At 39.9% G+C, this 19,327-nt stretch overlaps 1 protein-coding gene across 12 annotated transcripts in view; it reads right to left on the reverse strand.

Annotated features, from left to right (window-relative positions):
- The window catches only part of DLGAP2 (DLG associated protein 2), a 478,278-nt gene that overhangs the window by 393,589 nt on the left and 65,362 nt on the right, over nucleotides 1–19,327 (reverse strand). For 10 of the 12 annotated variants that reach the window (XM_084515980.1, XM_084515993.1, XM_084515997.1 and 7 more), the window contains one exon: nucleotides 2,015–2,069. In XM_084515980.1, the coding sequence (XP_084372106.1) occupies nucleotides 2,015–2,069 (55 nt within the window). Of the gene's footprint in view, nucleotides 1–2,014; nucleotides 2,073–19,327 lie in introns of those variants that run through there. The other 2 variants (XM_084515985.1, XM_084515982.1) reach the window with 1 other exon arrangement.

Here is a 19,327-nt window from a genome sequence, read left to right on the forward strand (position 1 = left end):
CATGCAAACTGCTCTTCTTTTCAGGGCTGCAGAAGGCAAGCTCCCCTGCAAAGGCCACAGCTCCATCTGTAAGAGCTCCCGGAGAGTACAGCTCCCCAGGTTGAAAACAGGCTGACAAAATGTACCCCCATAAAATCCTGGCAAGAGGGCCTGCTGCTCAGACAACACACTGGCAATCTTCTTGTTTCTGTTTAACCTCTTTTGTGTTGGGATCCTACAACTGCACCTGCAATCTGCTAGAAATTCAGTCATTCCTCTCCTCCAGTAAGGAACTGAATCCCCTCCCCACACACACATCCTCTCTGAACTCTTCTTCTACTCCTTTCTGCCAAGGATTTAAACACCATAAATGAGGGAAACAAGGAAAACGGAACACAGACATTATCTACTTTGCACCTGCTGGCAACTCCCAACTACGCAGTAGGTAGGCATAAAAATACTCGTAGCAGTCACATAGAAGCAGTAGAAATGACAACTATTTTCATACCTAAGTGTGCTTGAGTTGTACAGAAGTTTTTACATGCCAGAAACTAATGGGATTCTTCTTCAAAGAGCCTAGGTCAAAAATCTTCAAAACAAAATTTTACCAGCAAGCTTCTCTCATGCACAAATGAAAGCACTTCCGAAAGTGACTGGGATTTAGTAGGTACTTGGTATTTTATATAAACAGCTTTCTTGATATTGATTATGAAGGCATATTTCACCCTGTTTAGCCAAATGGTAAGATTCTCAGTGCCCAACACCAGGCCATCAAACTGGCTTTGATACCTACTTGATGCACTTCTGTACAAGTCAAGAAGAGTTTAGTCATCAATAGAACCTGGATCAAATCTTTCTACTACAGATAAAATTTAAAAAGATAATCAACACAAGAGTACACAAAACAGGCTTTGGTCATTATACAGTGTTTCCTTGGCAAAGTTTTCAGGAAACCAGGAAATAAATACAAAGGCAAAGTCTGTCTGCAATCTGTTCACTAATTACAAACTTTCAAATTCTTTCCAGAAGAGGTGTATTATTAACTGTCTTACTATAATGTACTCCTCCCATGTTCACAGATGAAAATGGAAATGAGATTTTAACTTTTCTTTGAGGAGCTGCAGGTAACCACGAGTCGCACTACAGTTCAACACAGTCGTCAAGTTCTCTATGCAATTACGCTCAGTGCAAACTGCACCTGAAATACAAGTAACAGCAAGCCAAGGAACAAACTGGTTTGTTTTAATTGTCACTACTGGAAGGGGGGGGAAAGGGAAGAAGTCTTAAGAGCTGCAAGCATTCACATATATTCTATTAAACAGGTACTGAAAACAAGCTGTGTTTTTTCTTCTGCCTCTCTGAAATTAGTCTGTTAAATCAAACTCACAATTCCATCCATATTCTGTCAGTTTCACCCAATTTATAACATTCTAAAAATGATTTTAAAGCTTATTTTAGAAGAAATTGTTTTCCCTGTAATAAAAGAATGTAAAATTACTTAATCGTTTTCTTCTTGTCCATGCTATTGTTCTCATCAATTCATTTGTTCTGGTCACAAACTTATTATTTAAGTCTCCTGCACAATAGCAAGGCATCATTAATGATACACCCTGTGTCATATTCTAACCCCTTAGTACCTAAAAAATAAGCACAAAGCAAGCATTTATCTGCAGTCAGAACTAACACAAGACTTTCACACTTCTGTGAATCAAGAGGACCATATTTCAGACTCTTTCTCTTTTCTCTCCAGAACTGTAACTTTATAATTAACAAGAGACACTTCAGAAATTCATACAAGTACCTTTATAAGCAAGACCTGATAGCAATCCCTACAAAAGCAACAGCTCCAGAAAGCTAACAGAAAACACAAAATCTTCATATAAAATCAGATGATTTAAACAAGCTAAGTACCCTCACCATCACTAACTAGAACAGACTCCAGTGACTCTAAGTAGCAAACAGGACTTCTCCGTATAATCCAATTTGTGTTTGTATTTTCATAATCCAATATTAACTCACTAAGAGAAAAGTTTACCTGTGTTCCTGTCAGGCAAAATACAGCAATGCTTCTGCAGTATGCCAGGCAGAACCTGTGGAAACAAAGAAGCAGACATTAACATACACGTATTTCCAACATCACATGAAGAGCTGATGATTGTCGGAGTTTCTGATTGTCTGATCAAGCTTTGTGCTTTCATTCTGGATGCAAATTAACTGTTGTACTGTGCAAATTTGAACCTTACTCGTTAGGAACCACATGCTGAGAAGAATGGTACAAGGCTGGTTTCTTAGTATTGCCCGTAGTGTCACCCCCTCCTGCAGACTATGATATTGAAAAGTTGAGTAAATGATATAAACACAATTAAATGTGTTCAGCTTAGAAAGATAGCAGGTTATCGGTCAATGCTGCTGCTATTCCTTATTTTGCATGTTTAGCCCTGGGGCTATGAGGTTCGGCTTTTCATAAATCATGGAAGATCAGACTCCAGATCACAGCACTTCCTTTCTCAGATGCCCATTTCCAGTAGCTAACACAAAACCACAAAAGCTTGAGCAAGAAACTCAAGGGAACAGGGACAGATGAGGTCCTATGCTTGTGGTTCACCACATCCACTGTGCTGATTGCCCCTGGCAGCCACTGAGAAATGCTGCAGAAGTTTCCCACTACCACTGGCCCTTTCTTCTGGGCAGGGACTTACATTTCTTCACAGGTTTATACACTGAAGTCACCTGTTTTGATGCAGTTTTGGTGCTCCTTCCAGCAGCAAACTAGAAGCACCCAAGACCTATTTTAGTCTGACTTTTACATCTATAATTAACACTGTCTACAACACTACCAGCATCTGTAAAACTGCAGCTTAAAGTTTAACAGCTCTTCCTTTACTGTTTCAGAGAAAAAGCCAATTAAAAGCCATGCTCTGAGATGCCCTCTATAAATTGTCCCTTGAGGGTCAACAGGTGTCCTTTAAAGTCTGAAAGGCTCAAAAAAAAAAAAAAAAAATCGTCTACGAACAGGAGACCAGCATCCTGTCTAATCACTGTGTGGAAATGCCGGTCTTCTGGCCTTCTAACCACTGAGAACACCCTAGGCAACACCACAGCTTGCGTTAAGTTTTAGAGTCACGGAATCACAAAATTTCTAAGTTGGAAGAGACCTCAAGATCACCTAGTCCAACTTCTGACCTAACACTAACCAGTCCTTCACTAAACCATATCACTAAGCTCTACATCTAAATGTCTTTTCAAGACCTCCAGGGGTGGTGACTCAACCACTTCCCTGGGCAGCCCATTCCAATGCCTAACAACCTTTTCAGCAAAGAAGTTCTTCCTAATATCCAACCTGAAAATTCGTGACAGAAAATACTTTAGGGCCTAGGGACCTTTTATCACAGGCTGCTGTTGCAGTTTGGCCAAGGTAGGGATGAGGGAATTGGACACGCAGTGCCCTGCAGCAACACCACAGGGCCTCGTCCCTCCCTGCAGCCTTGTCCAATACACATGCTGATAACCCCTGGGGGACCAACACTTCAGCTCCTCTGTCCTCCAGCACAACAAATTAAAGTCTTAAGAAACTTGCTGCACAATGCTTCCTCCTGAACACACACATGCAGAGGCAGTGCCACTGCGAAATTGTGCTTTTATTGGCATTTTAACTTGAAGAGCCAGTCTGAGGGCAGAAAGCTGTCTTGGACACAAAGCTACAGTGAGAAGAAATCTCCCCCCCAGCTCCTCTAAACTCTACTGAAAACAAAGCATTTAAATATAAGCTCTTGCAAAAATAAATCTGGCATTATTCTAAAGATAAGCTTTTTGATAAAAGGGAAAGCAAGCTGAGTTTAAGTGGTGGATGTTAGGCACAGGGCAATCAAGGCGGATCCACAGAAACTTCTCAGCATATCCCCCCGACAGATTATGAGGACACTGCTTTGTTGGAAACGCAATTTATGCTCACATTTGGGGCTTTATCACATTGTAGCACCTCTTGTAAGCACCTTTGGCTTGCTAAGCAGCTTATTTTTCCCAGACTCCTTCAGCTCACCCTTTCAAACATACACACGTGTGCTTTTGCCCCTGAGAGGTGCAGGGCTGTAGCTGCCAAGATTTCTAGAGGCTGCCAGGCCAGTGCTCCCTTCCCTAGCCATGACATCGGTCACCAGCACCGCTCTTGGAAGTCCAGAAAATTTGAGGGCAGAAGTAAAACCTAAGTTTCAGGGGGGTTCTTACCAATGTTTGTAAATAGCTGAAGGGAGGGTGCAAAGATGACAAAGCCAGGCTCTTTTCAGTGGTGCCCAGGGGACAGGACAAGAGGCAACGGGCACAAACTGAAGCACAGGAAGTTGTCTTAATATGAGGGGGCACTTCTTTACTGTGAGGGTGACAGAGCACTGGCACAGGTTGCCCAGAGAGGTTGTGGAGTCTCCTCCTTAGAGATCTTCAAATGCCACCTGGACATGGGCCCAGGCAGCCTGCTCTGGGTGGCCCTGCTTGAGCAGGGGTTGGACCAGATGCCTTCAGAGGTCTGTCCAACCTCAACCATTCTGTGGTTCTGTGATAGGCTTACAGCTACCTACTTCTAAGCCTGTTCTTTTTACTTCACTTTTTTTTTTTTTTTTTTTTTTTTTTGATTTAAAGAGGTCCTACTGTCCTTAAGTTAATGCCCTCAGAGCCAAAGCCAGGTCCATGCCTCTGAGCCACAGGGCTTCAGAAGCACTTTCACATCCTTTTGCCCCTGCAGTGTAAGGGAAGGTTGTTTTGGATGCATGTAAAAAATAACCATTTAAGGAAACTCTATCAAAAAATGTTGTTGCAAGCTCAAGCACTCAGTGTTAGAGTCCTTACTGTCTGCTGACAGACAAAGCTGTACACACATGTGCATGTTTGAGAACTGGTACTTCCAAATTTCTGCATGCAACTAAATACTGCCCCTTCTCATCTCTTTTGGTATACAGAAGACCTTTCAGCATTGCTTCTTTAAGCAGAAATCCTTCTTGCTTGAAGTAGTCACAAAACTAGCCAGCTTGCTTCAAGTAGGACTATTTAAGGGAATAGAGTAGGTAGGACTTGAACCGAAGTATCAGCTTGCCTTACCCACATTTAGAGACAGCAGGAAGCCTGTATTTTAAGAAGAATCAATAGCACAAATAACAACATTTTACTAGTAAACTATACATCATTCTATACTGTTTCTTGAACTTAAAAAAAAAAAATCCAGTGATTCTTAGAAGTGCATCATAACATTTAGAAACTATTGCATTTTCCTTATGGCCATGGATATAAATAACAGCACAGTCTTATAGGCATTGAAAGCATAAAAATTAGAAGCAGAGAACAAATAAATCCTAAAATGAGCAGAGACAGTCTTTCAAAGCAGTGTAACACAAAGACTGAATTTTGAAAACACCCTGTCTTACTCAGACACAAAGTAACACTTAGTTCCTAGTGAATCTGTCACATTTTTTTTCCCCACATTCACAAATCATGGAGAAGCATTATGAATTTATTATGAGCACCCAGTTAATCAAATTAAGGCTGAAATGAAAAGAAGAGACAGGAAAAAGAGCAGGTCTGGAATAGCAAGACAATTTCATTGGGAAAAGAAAAGCTCTAGAACACATTTTTTACATTCCTGGTAGGCACGATACAGATAAGAGAACAGTCACACTGAAAGAAACAAGCTTGAAAAACATTTGCTTTTCCCTTCCCTCTGTTCTCTTAAGTGTCAAGTAGGCAACCAGCATGGAAGAGGCTAAAACAATGCTGCCTTCTCCCCACCCCTTAACATGTTTACCCTGTACAAAGCTCATTTCTGGCTGGTAGGAGTTTGATATCAACCTCCCACTTACTTATCTACAGTATACAGATTTTTACACTGTACCCATCTCCATGGTACCCAAGAGCCTCTTCACACAGCTCTCCTCCCACCTTCTCCCCACTCCGTTCCTCTCCTCCCTAGGGAAAATGACATGAGCATTCCTCAGCAAAATTGTCACCTTTCCCTCTACATGTCTCTCCTTTCCCCTGATTCTTGCTTTTCATTCATTTGAATGTTGCAATCCCCATCTTACTTCTTAGAACGCCTTTACATCTCAGCGTTTTTTCCTTATTTTCATAGATAGACACTATATTTTATTGTTGATGTTGTTGTTGTTGTTATTATTGTGGCTTGAAACTTTACCTGAACAGGTGCAATCTGAGTGACAATCTCAACCACAACCACAACCAGACCTGGAGTGGTTTCTGATAAAGAACTCAAAAGAAGTCAAAACATAGGAGCAACAGTAGGGCTTCACAAGCAGAAAAAAAAAAAAAAAAAAAAAAAAACAAAACCAAAAAAAAACATACAGAAGAATAGAAGATTGCTTTTGAACATGCTTCTTTTTCCTTGTGGGAAAAAATAAATAAATTAATTAATAAATATTTTTAAAATATTTTAGGTATCAGTTGCATTAAGCCGAAGATTTAACCTTCAGTTGTTTTATAAGCTGTCAGCTGGAAGCTAAGGCATCACAATACTAAATTCAAACTGGACTCAGAGACACAGAAATAGAATAAATAACACAGCAGGTAGCGTGTCGTTATCGTCAAGGTGCTTCCCTAGCAGTAGCCAAATTAGCTCTGGTCCCACAGTATACAATTACGTAATCATGTGTAGCAAGAGAGCAATCTTAGATCATGGTGTCAATGCAAAAACTTCCTCAGATTCAATGAAAACTTCTAATTGATGTCAGTGGATATTCGTCAGGACCTGTTCATAACTGTTTTCATTACAGCTTGCTGTGTGCATGTATATATATATATATACACACACGTATGTATATACATATATACATACAAATATTTATAAGCCATAATTAATGTTCAAAATAATATATAGATCAACTATAGGTGTAGAAATGCAATATAGGTATGCAGAAAGCTTCTCAGAGCAGCAGAGAGTATTCACATATCTTTATATAATATTTTTATATGTATGCTTCTTTCATTTCACAAAAATAAGACATTTGAGTTCTCTGCATGTTCAGTATGCAATACTTTTTTTAATGTGGTTTAACAAGGACTAGAAATGATCCTTACAAAATTTGTTTATGTTTGGAAAGTACTAACACCTAACACAGTTTCAAAAAGGAAAGAGAAAGAACCATAGAATTATAGAATCGTTAAGGTTGGAAAAGACCTTCAAGATCATCTGGTCAAACCATCCCCCTGCCACCAATGTCACCCACTAAACCATGTCCCTAAGCACCACGTCCAACCTTTCTTTAAACACCCCCAGTGATGGTGACTCCACCACCTCCCTGGGTAACCTGTCCCAATGCCTGACTGCTCTTTCTGAGAAGAAATGTCTCCTCATTTCCAACCTGAACCTCCTCTCGTGCAACTTGAGGCCATTCCCTCTAGTCCTATCACTGGTTATCTGTGAGAAGAGGCCGACCCCCAGCTCCCCACACGTTCCTTTCACATAGTTGTAGAGAGAAATAAGGTCTCCCCTGAGCCTCCTCTTCTCCAGACTAAGCAACCCCAGTGCCCTCAGCTGCTCCTCATAAGACAAGGAAGGAAGGAAGGAAGGAAGAAAGGAAGGAAGGAAGGAAGGAAAACCTTACAGAGAAACTGAAACATGAAGTAAAATAATTCCACCATGAAAAATGCCTCTGTTAAATTAATATCTACGCACTTGAAAGGATCTGCTGCAAGAGTATGTTCAGACTTCTCAATGGTATTGAATGATAAAGATGTTCTGACTGCTTTCTCCTCTACTTATACTGTTAAAATGGCTATAGGAAAGTAAACTGTATTATTTTCTCTCATCTGTTCACATTTGTTAACTAAATTAAAAAATATTGCTGAAAAGTAAGTTAAATGAAGATAAACAGTTTCCCAGGTCCAAAATTACAGAACTCCCAAATCTGGAATCAGAGTAAAATTCAAGGCAGAAGTTAAAGGGTGGTCTATAAGTTTCCAGAAGGGAAAAACCCTGGCTTGATTTTCAAGTCCCAGATTGTGATGGGATATTTGTCTCTGCTTTTTGCATCCTAGAAATCCAGTGATCCCAAAGATTTCAAAGGTTATCAACTTTTTATTATCAACTTTTGGCCATGCCAACCACACTGGATATATACATGGTCCTTGTGCTTATGTTCAACCTCTGCCAAGGACTGCCTCTGAGATAAATCCCTATCCTCTTAACCTCCCTCCCCCAAGACTATTATAATTAGCATGTGAAACATTTTAGTGGCAAGATTACGGTAATATTCAGAAGAAAATCTGTCATACATATGGTGGGCAAATACATATAGGTTTACAAAAATATTGAGAAAATGTATTACAAAATTTGATCTTTACTCATGCATTGTTGATTACAAAAAAATGGCCCTTGGGCAGAGTAATCTCATAAAGTTCCCCTCGCATTTTATTTGGAAGCAGTACTGTACTGAAGAGAATAGAGTTTAGATGTTTTGGTGTGAACCAGTGAGTTCCTGTCTTTTCGTCTTTCAAATGTTGTGTCACTTTTTTTAAAAAAAGGCAGGCACCCCCTAGGCATTGGTATCTGCATTGCTCAATGCTAAACATTGCTGCTTCCCTACAATCCACACAAACTGCACAGAAGGAATTGTATTTTTTTCATTCTAAGTATCTTATCCATTATATCTCCGTATTTGCTTTTCCTTATATTTGTTTTGGTACTTATGTTTTAGGCAAGATTTCCTTATCAGCTACTACAGAGATGTTTTGAGATGGTGTTTGTAACAACTAGATCTTATAAACATTTGAAATGCTGCACTCTCACTTCCGTGAAGGTCTTTTGCTGTCTCTTGTCACTGCAGAGGCGTAATCTATTTGGGTTTCCTCTTTATTACGAAGTTTCCCTCTTTTGGACTTTGGACTGAGGATTTTAGATGTCTGAACTGTTAAAAGGAGAAGGTCCTACTCATCTGTAACCTATTCCCTGCTTCTCATTCAGCAAAAAGGAAGTGTTCAGGATTCAGCCTTTTGTTGAACCACAGAATCATTTAGATTGGAGAAGACCTTCGAGATCATGAAGTCCAGCAATCAACCTGGCCTAGCAGTCAACGAACAAGCAGCCAATTATCTAACAAATCTGTAAAGGTATTTGCCCTCAGGGTATGAGAAGTAGGCAAGGTTTCCTGTTCACAAGCTGTTGTGTGATATGGACCACCATAAGCTAAAGGGTTATCATTACAGCATTACTCTGTTTCTTCTTTCAAACCAGTCAGGTACTTGTAGCCAGGTGCTGAAATGGAAATGCTTTATAACAGTTTGCAGTGGGTTCAACCTACAAGAAGCTGAATCTGCGCTTCATTCCATTCTCACAAGCATCATTAGATTTTGTTACGCTTTTAAAGGGTTATCTAGGGATTGTATCAACCCAGCATAATGGTATCATTTCAGCTCATGTAAGTACTCAGAGGCAACCTAAGATTACCAGTGGCTCTTTTTTAAGTCCCCCTTGAAGTGGTTAATGGATACAACCCACACTGGCATCAGCAACACTACCAAGTTACTCATCAAACATCTAGCTCTTGAGGAGAGCATCAGGACCAGAGGGCCCTGCCCTTGCAGCTCTTACCCAACCATGCGCCTGTGGTGCCAGAGCAATGCTAACCCCATTCCTAAGTTTTGGGTGCCACAATATAAGAAGGACATAAAACTGTTAGAGAGTGTTTGAGGGAGGGCTACGAGGGTGGCAAAGGGTCTGGAGGCGAAAATGTAAGAGGAGCAGCTGAGGTCCCTTGGTTTGTTCAGTCCAGAGCAGAGCAGGCTGAGGAGATGCCTCATGGCAGCCTGCAGCTCCCTCACTAGGGGAACAGAGGGACAGGTGCTGAGCTCTGCTCTCTGGGGACAGAGACAGGACCTGAGGGAACGGCATGGAGCTGGGACAGGGGAGGGTCAGGCTGGGGGTTAGGGAAAGGGTCTGCACTCAGAGGGTGGTTGGGCACTGGGACAGGCTCCCCAGGGCAGTGGTCACAGCATCGAGCTACCAGAGTTCAAGAAGTGTTTGGACAATGCTCTCAGACATTGGGTCTGATTTTGGGGTGGTCCTGTGTGGAGCCAGCAGTTGGACTCAGTGATCCTTGTGCGTCCCTCCCAACTCAGGATATTCTATGTTTCTATGATAACGGCAAATCCAGAGGAAGAGCTCACTGTTGACATGGAAAATATTGACTCAATTTTTAGTGTATCTGGTGTGGCTGAAAAACAGTGGAGCTTTTTTAATGTCTTTCAATCATTCCCTGCTGGCTGTCAGTTCCTCTGCCCTCCCAAGGAAACAACCTTTCACCATGGCTCCTGATGAGCAGCACCCTGCTGCAAAGGCAGGCTGTGCCAAAATGTTTCCCACCCACTGCGGCTCGAGTAGGAAGGCTGGCTTGTCAGTTCATTCCATTGTATTCTGATGAGATGTCCCAGGCTTGTCCAATTATGTTACTTCAAGACTTCACTAGATTGCTGTTGTCCAATATCCAATTTCACATATTCACTGGTGAACTTTCATGCTAATTTAATGCCAAAACAGAAGTTGCTAATGATTCATCTGCTTTGTGTTCTTTTGAGTGAAAGTATTCTCTTCTCTTACCATCCTGGACCTTAGTCTACCATTCCCAGTTAGATACCAAGAACATAAATAAAACATGTTTATTGAAAGGACAAGTTATATTAAAACAAAAAACAAAAAAAAAAAAACATATTTGCCACATATCAAATACTTTTATATTGTATTAATGTATTTATCATGGCATATCAAATCACATTTAAATATGTATATTGTCTCCTTTTGATTTTGAATAAAAGGAAATGTTGGGTTAAGGAAGATATATCTCAGAATTATTCTGAAAACATTACAACATCCATACTAATATGTTGGTGGGTTTTGTTTTGTTTTGTTTTGTTTTTTTCAGATTGCATTGCATCTCAAAAAAAAAAAAAAAAAGGATTTTTCTTAAAACCCTTTCCATGATTAAAGGAAGTATTGATACCAACAACAGAAGCAATGTTTCTGTAGCAGAATTTTCAAATAAAAGTGACAGACATTTAAGTAGTGAGGAACCCACTGCTGACTGCATAATCTATTCTGTACATCTGAATCAAAACTAAATAAGGGAAAGAAACGCTAGAAGAAATATTGTATTGTTATAAAGCTCCATACACTATCTTTTTTTAATTCCTTTTATTGAAGGAATAAAAGCCACAGCAAGTTAAGCTAAACACAGGTTTGATCGTTTTTTGACGGCCCAGAAAAGAAAATATTATTATCACTATGACACATTTCAGATTCATTTGCATTATCATGAACTAATTAGAATTGTCCTGCATTTAACAAGCACTTATAAACATGAAATATTTTAAAAGTTATCATCTAAAGTATGCTCCCTTCACATAGTTCTCATAAAAATGTAATATGCACTAAACAGAGAACTAGGCAAGTCTCTGGAAAAAAATAAATATATATTCATGTGTTCCAAAAGTTAGCAGCACATCTTGCTCTGAAGTGATCCAATCAAATAACTTAGAACTGCCTTTTCTCTGTATCACTATACTTAATGATTTAACGATATAGGAAAATAACTGGTGGTAGTAGCAAGAGCCTGTAAACTTACTGTTTTCTGACTTCTTCAGTTTTTAGACTCGTTGAGAACAGTGCATTAGCAACAATAACACCTCCTTTACATCTTTTGCTTTTCAGAAGAGTACACTACTCGCTGACAGACCAAGACCTTGCTATAGTGACCCATGTATTTGTGAACTCTAGGTCCAATTACCGTAATTGACTGCACTTAAAAGAGAATCTACAGATTACTTACAATGCCTCAGACTAAATACAGTGTGATAAACACAGGTCCATTGGGAACACATCAGTTTGGTGTCAAAATAATTGCACTGCTGTCCAAATTAAGACCTTCAAAAATCTGAAACAAGCAATGTCAAAGAGCTCTGAATCTGAGAGATGATGATGCCCCCAAATGGACACAGTAACACTGCTGGGAGGAAAAGACCAAGACTTTTCAATTGATGCTATAATTTCTTTTTCCAAAAGCAAATGAAGAGGAGGATAAATCTCAGGACAAAAGTGGTTATGTTTTCAACTTTCCTTCAAATGATGTATTCCTAAAAAAACTGACAGAAGAACAATCATTGCACTACATATAAAGTGACGTAAACAAATTCGCTTGCACTTACAATTGGATCAGAGAAACAGGTTTTGGTGTAAACTAGAAATCACAAATATTTCTTTCATTTGTTACCACCGTATGCAGCAGTAGCATCTCCTAGCTAATGGCAATACCTACATGGAGGATATCCTGCTCTCTGGTGTGTCTCAGCTGGTTCACAGGTCAGAAATTACTGTAGCAGCCCACTAATACTCCAAAGGTTGGTCATGATCCTCCACAGATACTCTGCAGGAGCATGAGCCCAAGTGTCATCTCCTTCTGAAGAAGAGAGGGCCACAGACTGCCCTTGTCAAGGGACCCACAAAGGTCCCAACAGTGGTGGATGGCAGCAGCTGTCCATTCCAAAGGCTGGAAGGAGAATGAGCCTGATCCACAGGTAACAGAAAGGAAGCAATGGGTAATAACAGTTGGATATTCCCTTCTGGAGAATCAGTGACACTTAACTGCTGACCAGACCAGCCATCTCAAGAGTTTGCTGCTGCAATGGCAGAGGTTCACCCATCCCCTGGCCTCACTCCTGGGCTGTGCATCCAGGGGAATCAAGGAAGGGATCACCTAGGCCAGCTGCATATGGCAAGCCCTCTAGAGCTGGGTGTGATACAATGATGAGTGTGAGTCCTTGTTCTGCTGTCTTTGGAAGGTGATGGCCTTCTCATGCTGAGGGACCAGGGGGATCCTGAGAAAGACAAGAGAAAGCTGAAGAGGGATCTAATTGCACTGAAAGCATTATGGAGAAGACAGAACCTGACTGTCCTCGTAGGTGCACAGTGAAGGGACGCAAGGCACTGTTTTCAAGTTACAGCAAAGGAAATTGTCTGGACAGAAAAAAAAAAAAAAAAAAAGAAAAAAAGAAAATCACAGAGAGGCTGTGGAATCTCCATCCTTGAAGATTTTCAAAACTGAAATAGATAAAGTCTTGAGAAACCTGCTCTAACTTTCAAAGTTGTCCTGCATTGACCAGACGGTGAGACTAGATAACCTCTAGAAGTCTCCTCCAACCCAAATTTATTCCACAGTTGAAATATACTAGATTTAATGTGCTAATGGAATCAAAAATCACAGTACGATATACATTAAAAGGCAACAGTTCTCCATCGTCTCCCAAATTTATGTATAATAGACGAATACAATTTCTATTTCTACTAATGAATCTTAAATTTGAATAATGAGCACATTCACATCTACATGCAAAACCCAAAACCCAAAAGCCATACAGAAGCATAGCAGCTTTAGAAGCCAGCTAACTAACGACAGCTATTCCCTCCAAAGTTACAAAGTAGTCACCCCAGGGCTGTAATTGTTTAATTAATTTAAGAGTAAAATGTGGAGAGTGATTTGGCAGAAGTCACTTATCTAAAGAAATATTTGACTGAGTTATTATGATGTATTTATCTTTAAGCATCTGACTGTGTTTAGAGAAAATAATAATAATAAAAAAAAATGTAGCACTTGCAGATATATTTTTGGTCAGATAAAGCAACTTCATTTTCATTCATTAAAATGCAAAAAATGCTAATAGTAATCCCTTTTCCTTCCCTGTTAATCTATTTAGCTATGAAGTATGTGAGTCTCTTGCAATGCCTAGACTGTGAGGTCTCCTAGTTGGAGATTACGGTACTACAGTGGTACAGATAAGCGATGATGTTGTGTGAGAGAAAGCGGTCCTCCAGGGGAAAAGCCTGCCCAGCCACTATTCCTGGCATTGTGGTTCTGTGAGCTTCCCCAGCACGGTCTGTGCAGATAAAAGCAAGCACAGAGCAAGGCCACAGGACTCCACAGTAAATGATGTCAGCCTGGAGAATTGTAAACCCTTTAGCAGAGAGGCCCTGGCTACTCCCTCGTGCTTCTCCTGCACTAAAGTCGGCTGACGGGCTGTCAGCACACACATGGGAATGCACATACACTGCAGAGACATGTGCCAGAGTCCCTGCGACAGAGATTTCTGGTCTCCTCAGTCATTTCTCCTGAGCAGAAGTCACAGTGCTCATCACGAGTCACCTTGGGTCCTAAATGCCAACCTGTTCTGCTCACAGGCCTCGGAGCTGAATTGCTGTCAGACAGACATGGATAGTGCTGTGGCTGCAGCAGCCTGTGACAGAAGCACACAGAGGGGAAAAAAAAGCCTTCCCAACTCAGGAACACCCCAAAATCAGTGCTGGAGAATGTGGAAGCTCCTTGCAAATGAGGAGAGGCCTGGACCTCAAAGTAACCTGAAAGGTTTTGCCAGAGGAGATGTGAGATGATCTTTCCACTTCCACCTCGCCCACACACGGCTGAACAAAGCCAGTCACGTCTTGGTCCCCTCAGGTTTTGTTAGAAGAAAGCTGAGATGCTCGGCTGGCTTTCATCTCACCCACACACCACAAAGCCAGCCGGAACTTGGTCCCTCAGGTTTTTGTCTGGGACAGTGTTGTGGAATGCCTTTATGCTGTGGCTTGTTACAAAAAGTCTCTTTAATTCACATCTTCAATAACTTATGAGATTCTAATGCACATATTACTTACACAATAATAATATATACATGACAAATGCCGGTGAGCCCTGAGTGTTATTCCTCCTCGCTGTTCCAGAACTCTGTTTAAGATTGACATGTGAAGCACAGGGATCCTAAAGATTTTGATACCTGTATTTGCACTGGAGAAGCTCATCCATTAAACACATAAAACAGAGTAAAAGTCCTCCCCTGCATCTTTGTTACAAGGAAAGTAATCTTCATTAAAAATGAAAGTTTATAGTTTTGTACCAGGTCTTGGCAACAAAACTCTCCCAATGGCCTGCTTTATTCTGCTGTGTAGGAGTCACATACATACAAGGAAATTCAATTCAGAAGTTACGAGTAAGATGAGCAAAGTTGTTTTAAGTACAAAAGTTAACACATACACACACACACAAAATCCTAACTGTTTACCTGCATTTATGGTACTGATTTCAGAGACCTTTCTCACTGTGAATCGAGTAACAACTCATGAATCAGAAGTGAGTGGTGGGTCATGACTTGAACTAGCAAGGAAGTTCCCTAAGAGTTTATAATTTATTACTGGTATAACTTTGACATATGGTTGCTTTCAGAATGTATTTGCTGTATCTAATTTCAAGTTTATTTATAGCTAAGAAATAGAAGTCACCTATACATATTTCCATCTATACACAGTGGGAAAATTGAAGTCCCCATTGTATTAGGACCAGAGTAGACCTGTTAAAATTATGTGGTATTGTACTTCAAAGGTGACTTTTATACTTCTGTCACTTTGGAGCACTCTCTTTCCTCAATGGGACAATAGCAGAGATGAATCAGGTGTCTGCAATTTTATCTAGCTGTCTCCTCTGGCCAGGTGAAAGATGGCCTGAAAACTGCAACACAGGCATAGTTTATCGAATCCCATTCTATCATCTTTTGGCCCAGCATACCGAGGTAGCAGCACACTACAGAATTCATGCATACACAGAACTGGGGCATTTCACTCCTGATGGACAACTGCAAGTGACGGCAGAAAAACAGAGAAAGAAGGCTTATTTTTAGGAATACTTATTTCATAGATTTAGGTTACACAAGTCTTTCATGCAAAGAGAGCAAACAGAGAAGGATGCCTGAGCCTCGCTTCATGCCCTTAGCAATGTTTGATGGCACAAGGGGATATAGATTTCAAAACACGAAGTGACTGCCCATACCTCCTTCCCCAACAAGCAAGCATTCTTATGGAAATAATAGCTTTCTCTTTAAAAACAAAATTTATCATTATTACCCATGTTTTATTCAATATTGAACAATATGACAGGTTATTGCAAGACCCATTCATCTGGGGAGATTTTGCTGAAAGTGAGATAAAGCAAAGATAGGTCTCAGATAGCAGGGTATAGTTATTTCAATTCCAGTTGAACAGATTTTCTTCTGGCGTGGGTTTTTGAGGAAGGAGTGCATAATGTGTGCAGCTGGGTTTTGAGAATACAAATGGGAAGAGCAGCAGGGCAGTTTTAATCTGTGAGCTGATGATACCATGCTGTTAAACCTGTGTTGCTTCCATAAATTGTTCTAATCTTTTATCAGCTCGGGGTCTACGTACCACTAGAGAACCAAAAGCTGTATCCACAGAAAGGTTATTTCTGATGCCTATAAAGGTGAAAAGAGAGATCAAAAACCTGCACAAAGGTCTCACCTGAACTTAACGGTGCCTAGTCCTCAGCAGGTGACACTCCTCCAACACTGTGGGATGAGCCAAGGGATCCTAGGGAATCCCCAAGAGTGTCAACAAAGCTGGTGATGGAAATGACAGTGTTGCCTCACCTCTTGAGGAATATGCAATGGAGGCACATTTATCCACAGTCTGGGAGGCTGAGCTGCAAGTCAAACATCTACCACATGGAGATGCTAGGCTCTTAGCTTTTAAAAGGCTGTCATGGTCCATTACTGCAAGATGAAATGCACCTTTTGGGATGACGATTTCCTCCATTTTGCACAATTAGCAAAATGTTACTCAGATCACAAAGGACTCTACAATTTAGCAGTCAGAGGACTTTCTAAAAAAAAAAAAAAAAAAAAAAGTTCCTAAAAAAAGTTCCTGCCTCTTTGCTAACAGTTGTTTAAGTATTTTGTACAATGTAGAATTATTTTCACAGGGTCCAGTGAAATGTCCCCAGTGATCCAGTACCAGAGTGAGTTACAGCACTCTCCCAAGAACAAAGCAGACCAAAGGTGGACACCTGACTTTGAATTAAGAAGAGTGTTAGGACCTGTCTCAGCTATATCCCAGAAGAGCACAGAAAGTACACCCTTAAAAATAAGCAATTACTCTTTCCTTCAGGTCTGTATGCTTTGGGAGTTTGCAAGGGGCAATGGGGCTGCACAGTTTTCTAGTTTTCTGACTTTCTTTTTTTTTGCTGTTCTTTTGCAATGTTTCTAAAGCCTTCATTTCTATCAGAGAAATAAGTACAAGTTCTGGTGGAAAGATATGGCAATATTTTTGTTTGTAGATATGTGGAAAAACAGAGCTTTTATATATGTTCTTTCTTAACCATAAGCTAAAATAAATGTAGTTTTAAAGGGATTTTTTTCCCCCTTCCTTCTTGGCTATCCAGTTGGTTGTTTTCAATCTATTTATTTTTAATTCTTCCTTTCATGCTGCTTTCAAGGAAATGTCACCTCCTGAGAACAAAAGGTTAAGACACGTAATGCTGAAATATATAATCAGTCTGCTTGACAAGCCTAGCCTGCTGAAAACACTGAAGAACAAGTAACTGACTAGTAGACAAACCATCTCCATTGGCATATGCTCCTGTTTCAGCATTTTAATTGCTCTCATGGGTCATCTGACCTTCAGACACTTCAGCACTGATGTTACCACATCCCTGGTAAACTCCAGCAATTTATGTTTTTGTTGTTCTTGTTGTTTTGTTTGTTTGTTTGTTTGTTTTCCCAAGAATGGAATTCTGCCTCTTCAAACCTGAATCTAGAATTAGCAATGAAGTTGTCTGAGCCTGTTCCAACAACATGGTCCTGACAAAAATACAAAGGGGCTCTGACACTCACTATTCTTATTGCTTACTCAAGCCAAAATGCTATTAAGTTACCCAAAATGTTGGTTTGATACCAGCCAAGACTTCAAAGTTTAAGTGGCCTGTTTATTTACACAAATATTCTAAAAGACATTTTGGTAAATCATTGTGCAGCAGAGGTGTTTATATGGTTCCTGAATGTATGAAAAGCATTAAAAAATCCTTGCTATATGCCCAGGATGTAATGATATAAAATTTTTCAAAATATTGCCCACTTAGAGTTAATGGGGAGTACACACCTGGACTCTTCTGACAGCTTAGGAAAGAATTGTTGTAATGTCCCCCAAAAAAAAATCAGACTGCCTTAGACCTGTTTTTGTTATTTAAATACACAAAAAGTCAAGTGGTAACCACATCTAATTGGCTGTTCAGAGTGTTTGGAATAAGTCCTATGAAAAGTAAGGTGTTTGTTGCAATCAATACAGATTATACAGAAAACAGTACGCAGTCAAATGCTAGGAATCTATGGATGTTTCATAATATCTCCTTAGAATCTGGAAAATTTTCAATCCTTTCTGATGTTACTGTGATTACTTTATATTATCTCACAGCAGTAATGACAACTCATTTTGTTGAATTGTCTCTTTATAACACAAACAGGAGACAACTTTATCTATGAGAAAGCAGAAGAATTATTGTTATGTGACATAATGAAGAAATTCATATCAGTGCAAATGTGAAAAAATAAGTGTTATATAAAATCAAAGTTTTCTAAGAAAAACTGCAATTTTTTTCCTTTTTAATACTATGAGTATTCCCCTTTGACTCAACTCTAGGAAAGGATGCTCCTTTCAGTACCATAGTGAATTTTGCGGTAGGTGAACAAACATTCCCTTTCAAACGTGACCTGCTATTTCCTGATCATTTATTTAGTTGTAAGATAAAGGGAGCAAGAGGAACAGCACAGCTATTGATATGATCATATAAGGAAACATGGTTGTTTGTATTTTTTCATACATTGGAGTACTAATGAAAAAATATTTGAAGACATCCCTCCTATTCACTTACCAAACAAAAATTTGCTGCAGCCCATTCAAGTTCATGGTTATGACATAGTCTAAAGAAAAATAGCATGAATGTTGGTCCACTTCTCAGTGCTGGAATCCTCGCTGGCATGTATTGTGCACTTGTCATCTTGTATAAGAAAGATTTAGAACAATTTGTAATGGGAAGCAAACACTTGGCACCCTTTGCAGGAAATCAGACACTTAAAAGCATGAGAAATCGAAAGTCAGACTGTGGTTAAAGATTTAACAACTGGCAACAGGGATGAAACAAGGCAATAAGGCTTTGTTTAAGATATTTGCACAGTAATGTCAGTAGAGAGTAAGATTCACGAAAATTGACATGTGACTGGAGGAAGTTGTGCTTGCTCTTATACACAGGGCAGTGATGTCCTGCTGAAGCAGAGACGCTCACTGCAGTTTAGTATTTTGCTGAGATGAGTATCCTCTCATGAGTCACTTCCTAGAGTCCCAATTCAGCAGTCTCTCCACATTTAATCACACGCTTAACTTTTAAGTATGTGCTTTAGCATTTTGTTAGGACACAGCATAGACGTGATTAATAGTAAATGTATTATTAAATTAATAAATATTTAAATTGGTAAAACT

The sequence above is a fragment of the Aythya ferina genome (genome assembly GCF_964211825.1).
Source record: "Aythya ferina genome assembly, chromosome: 3".
Taxonomy (NCBI): Eukaryota; Metazoa; Chordata; class Aves; order Anseriformes; family Anatidae; genus Aythya; species Aythya ferina.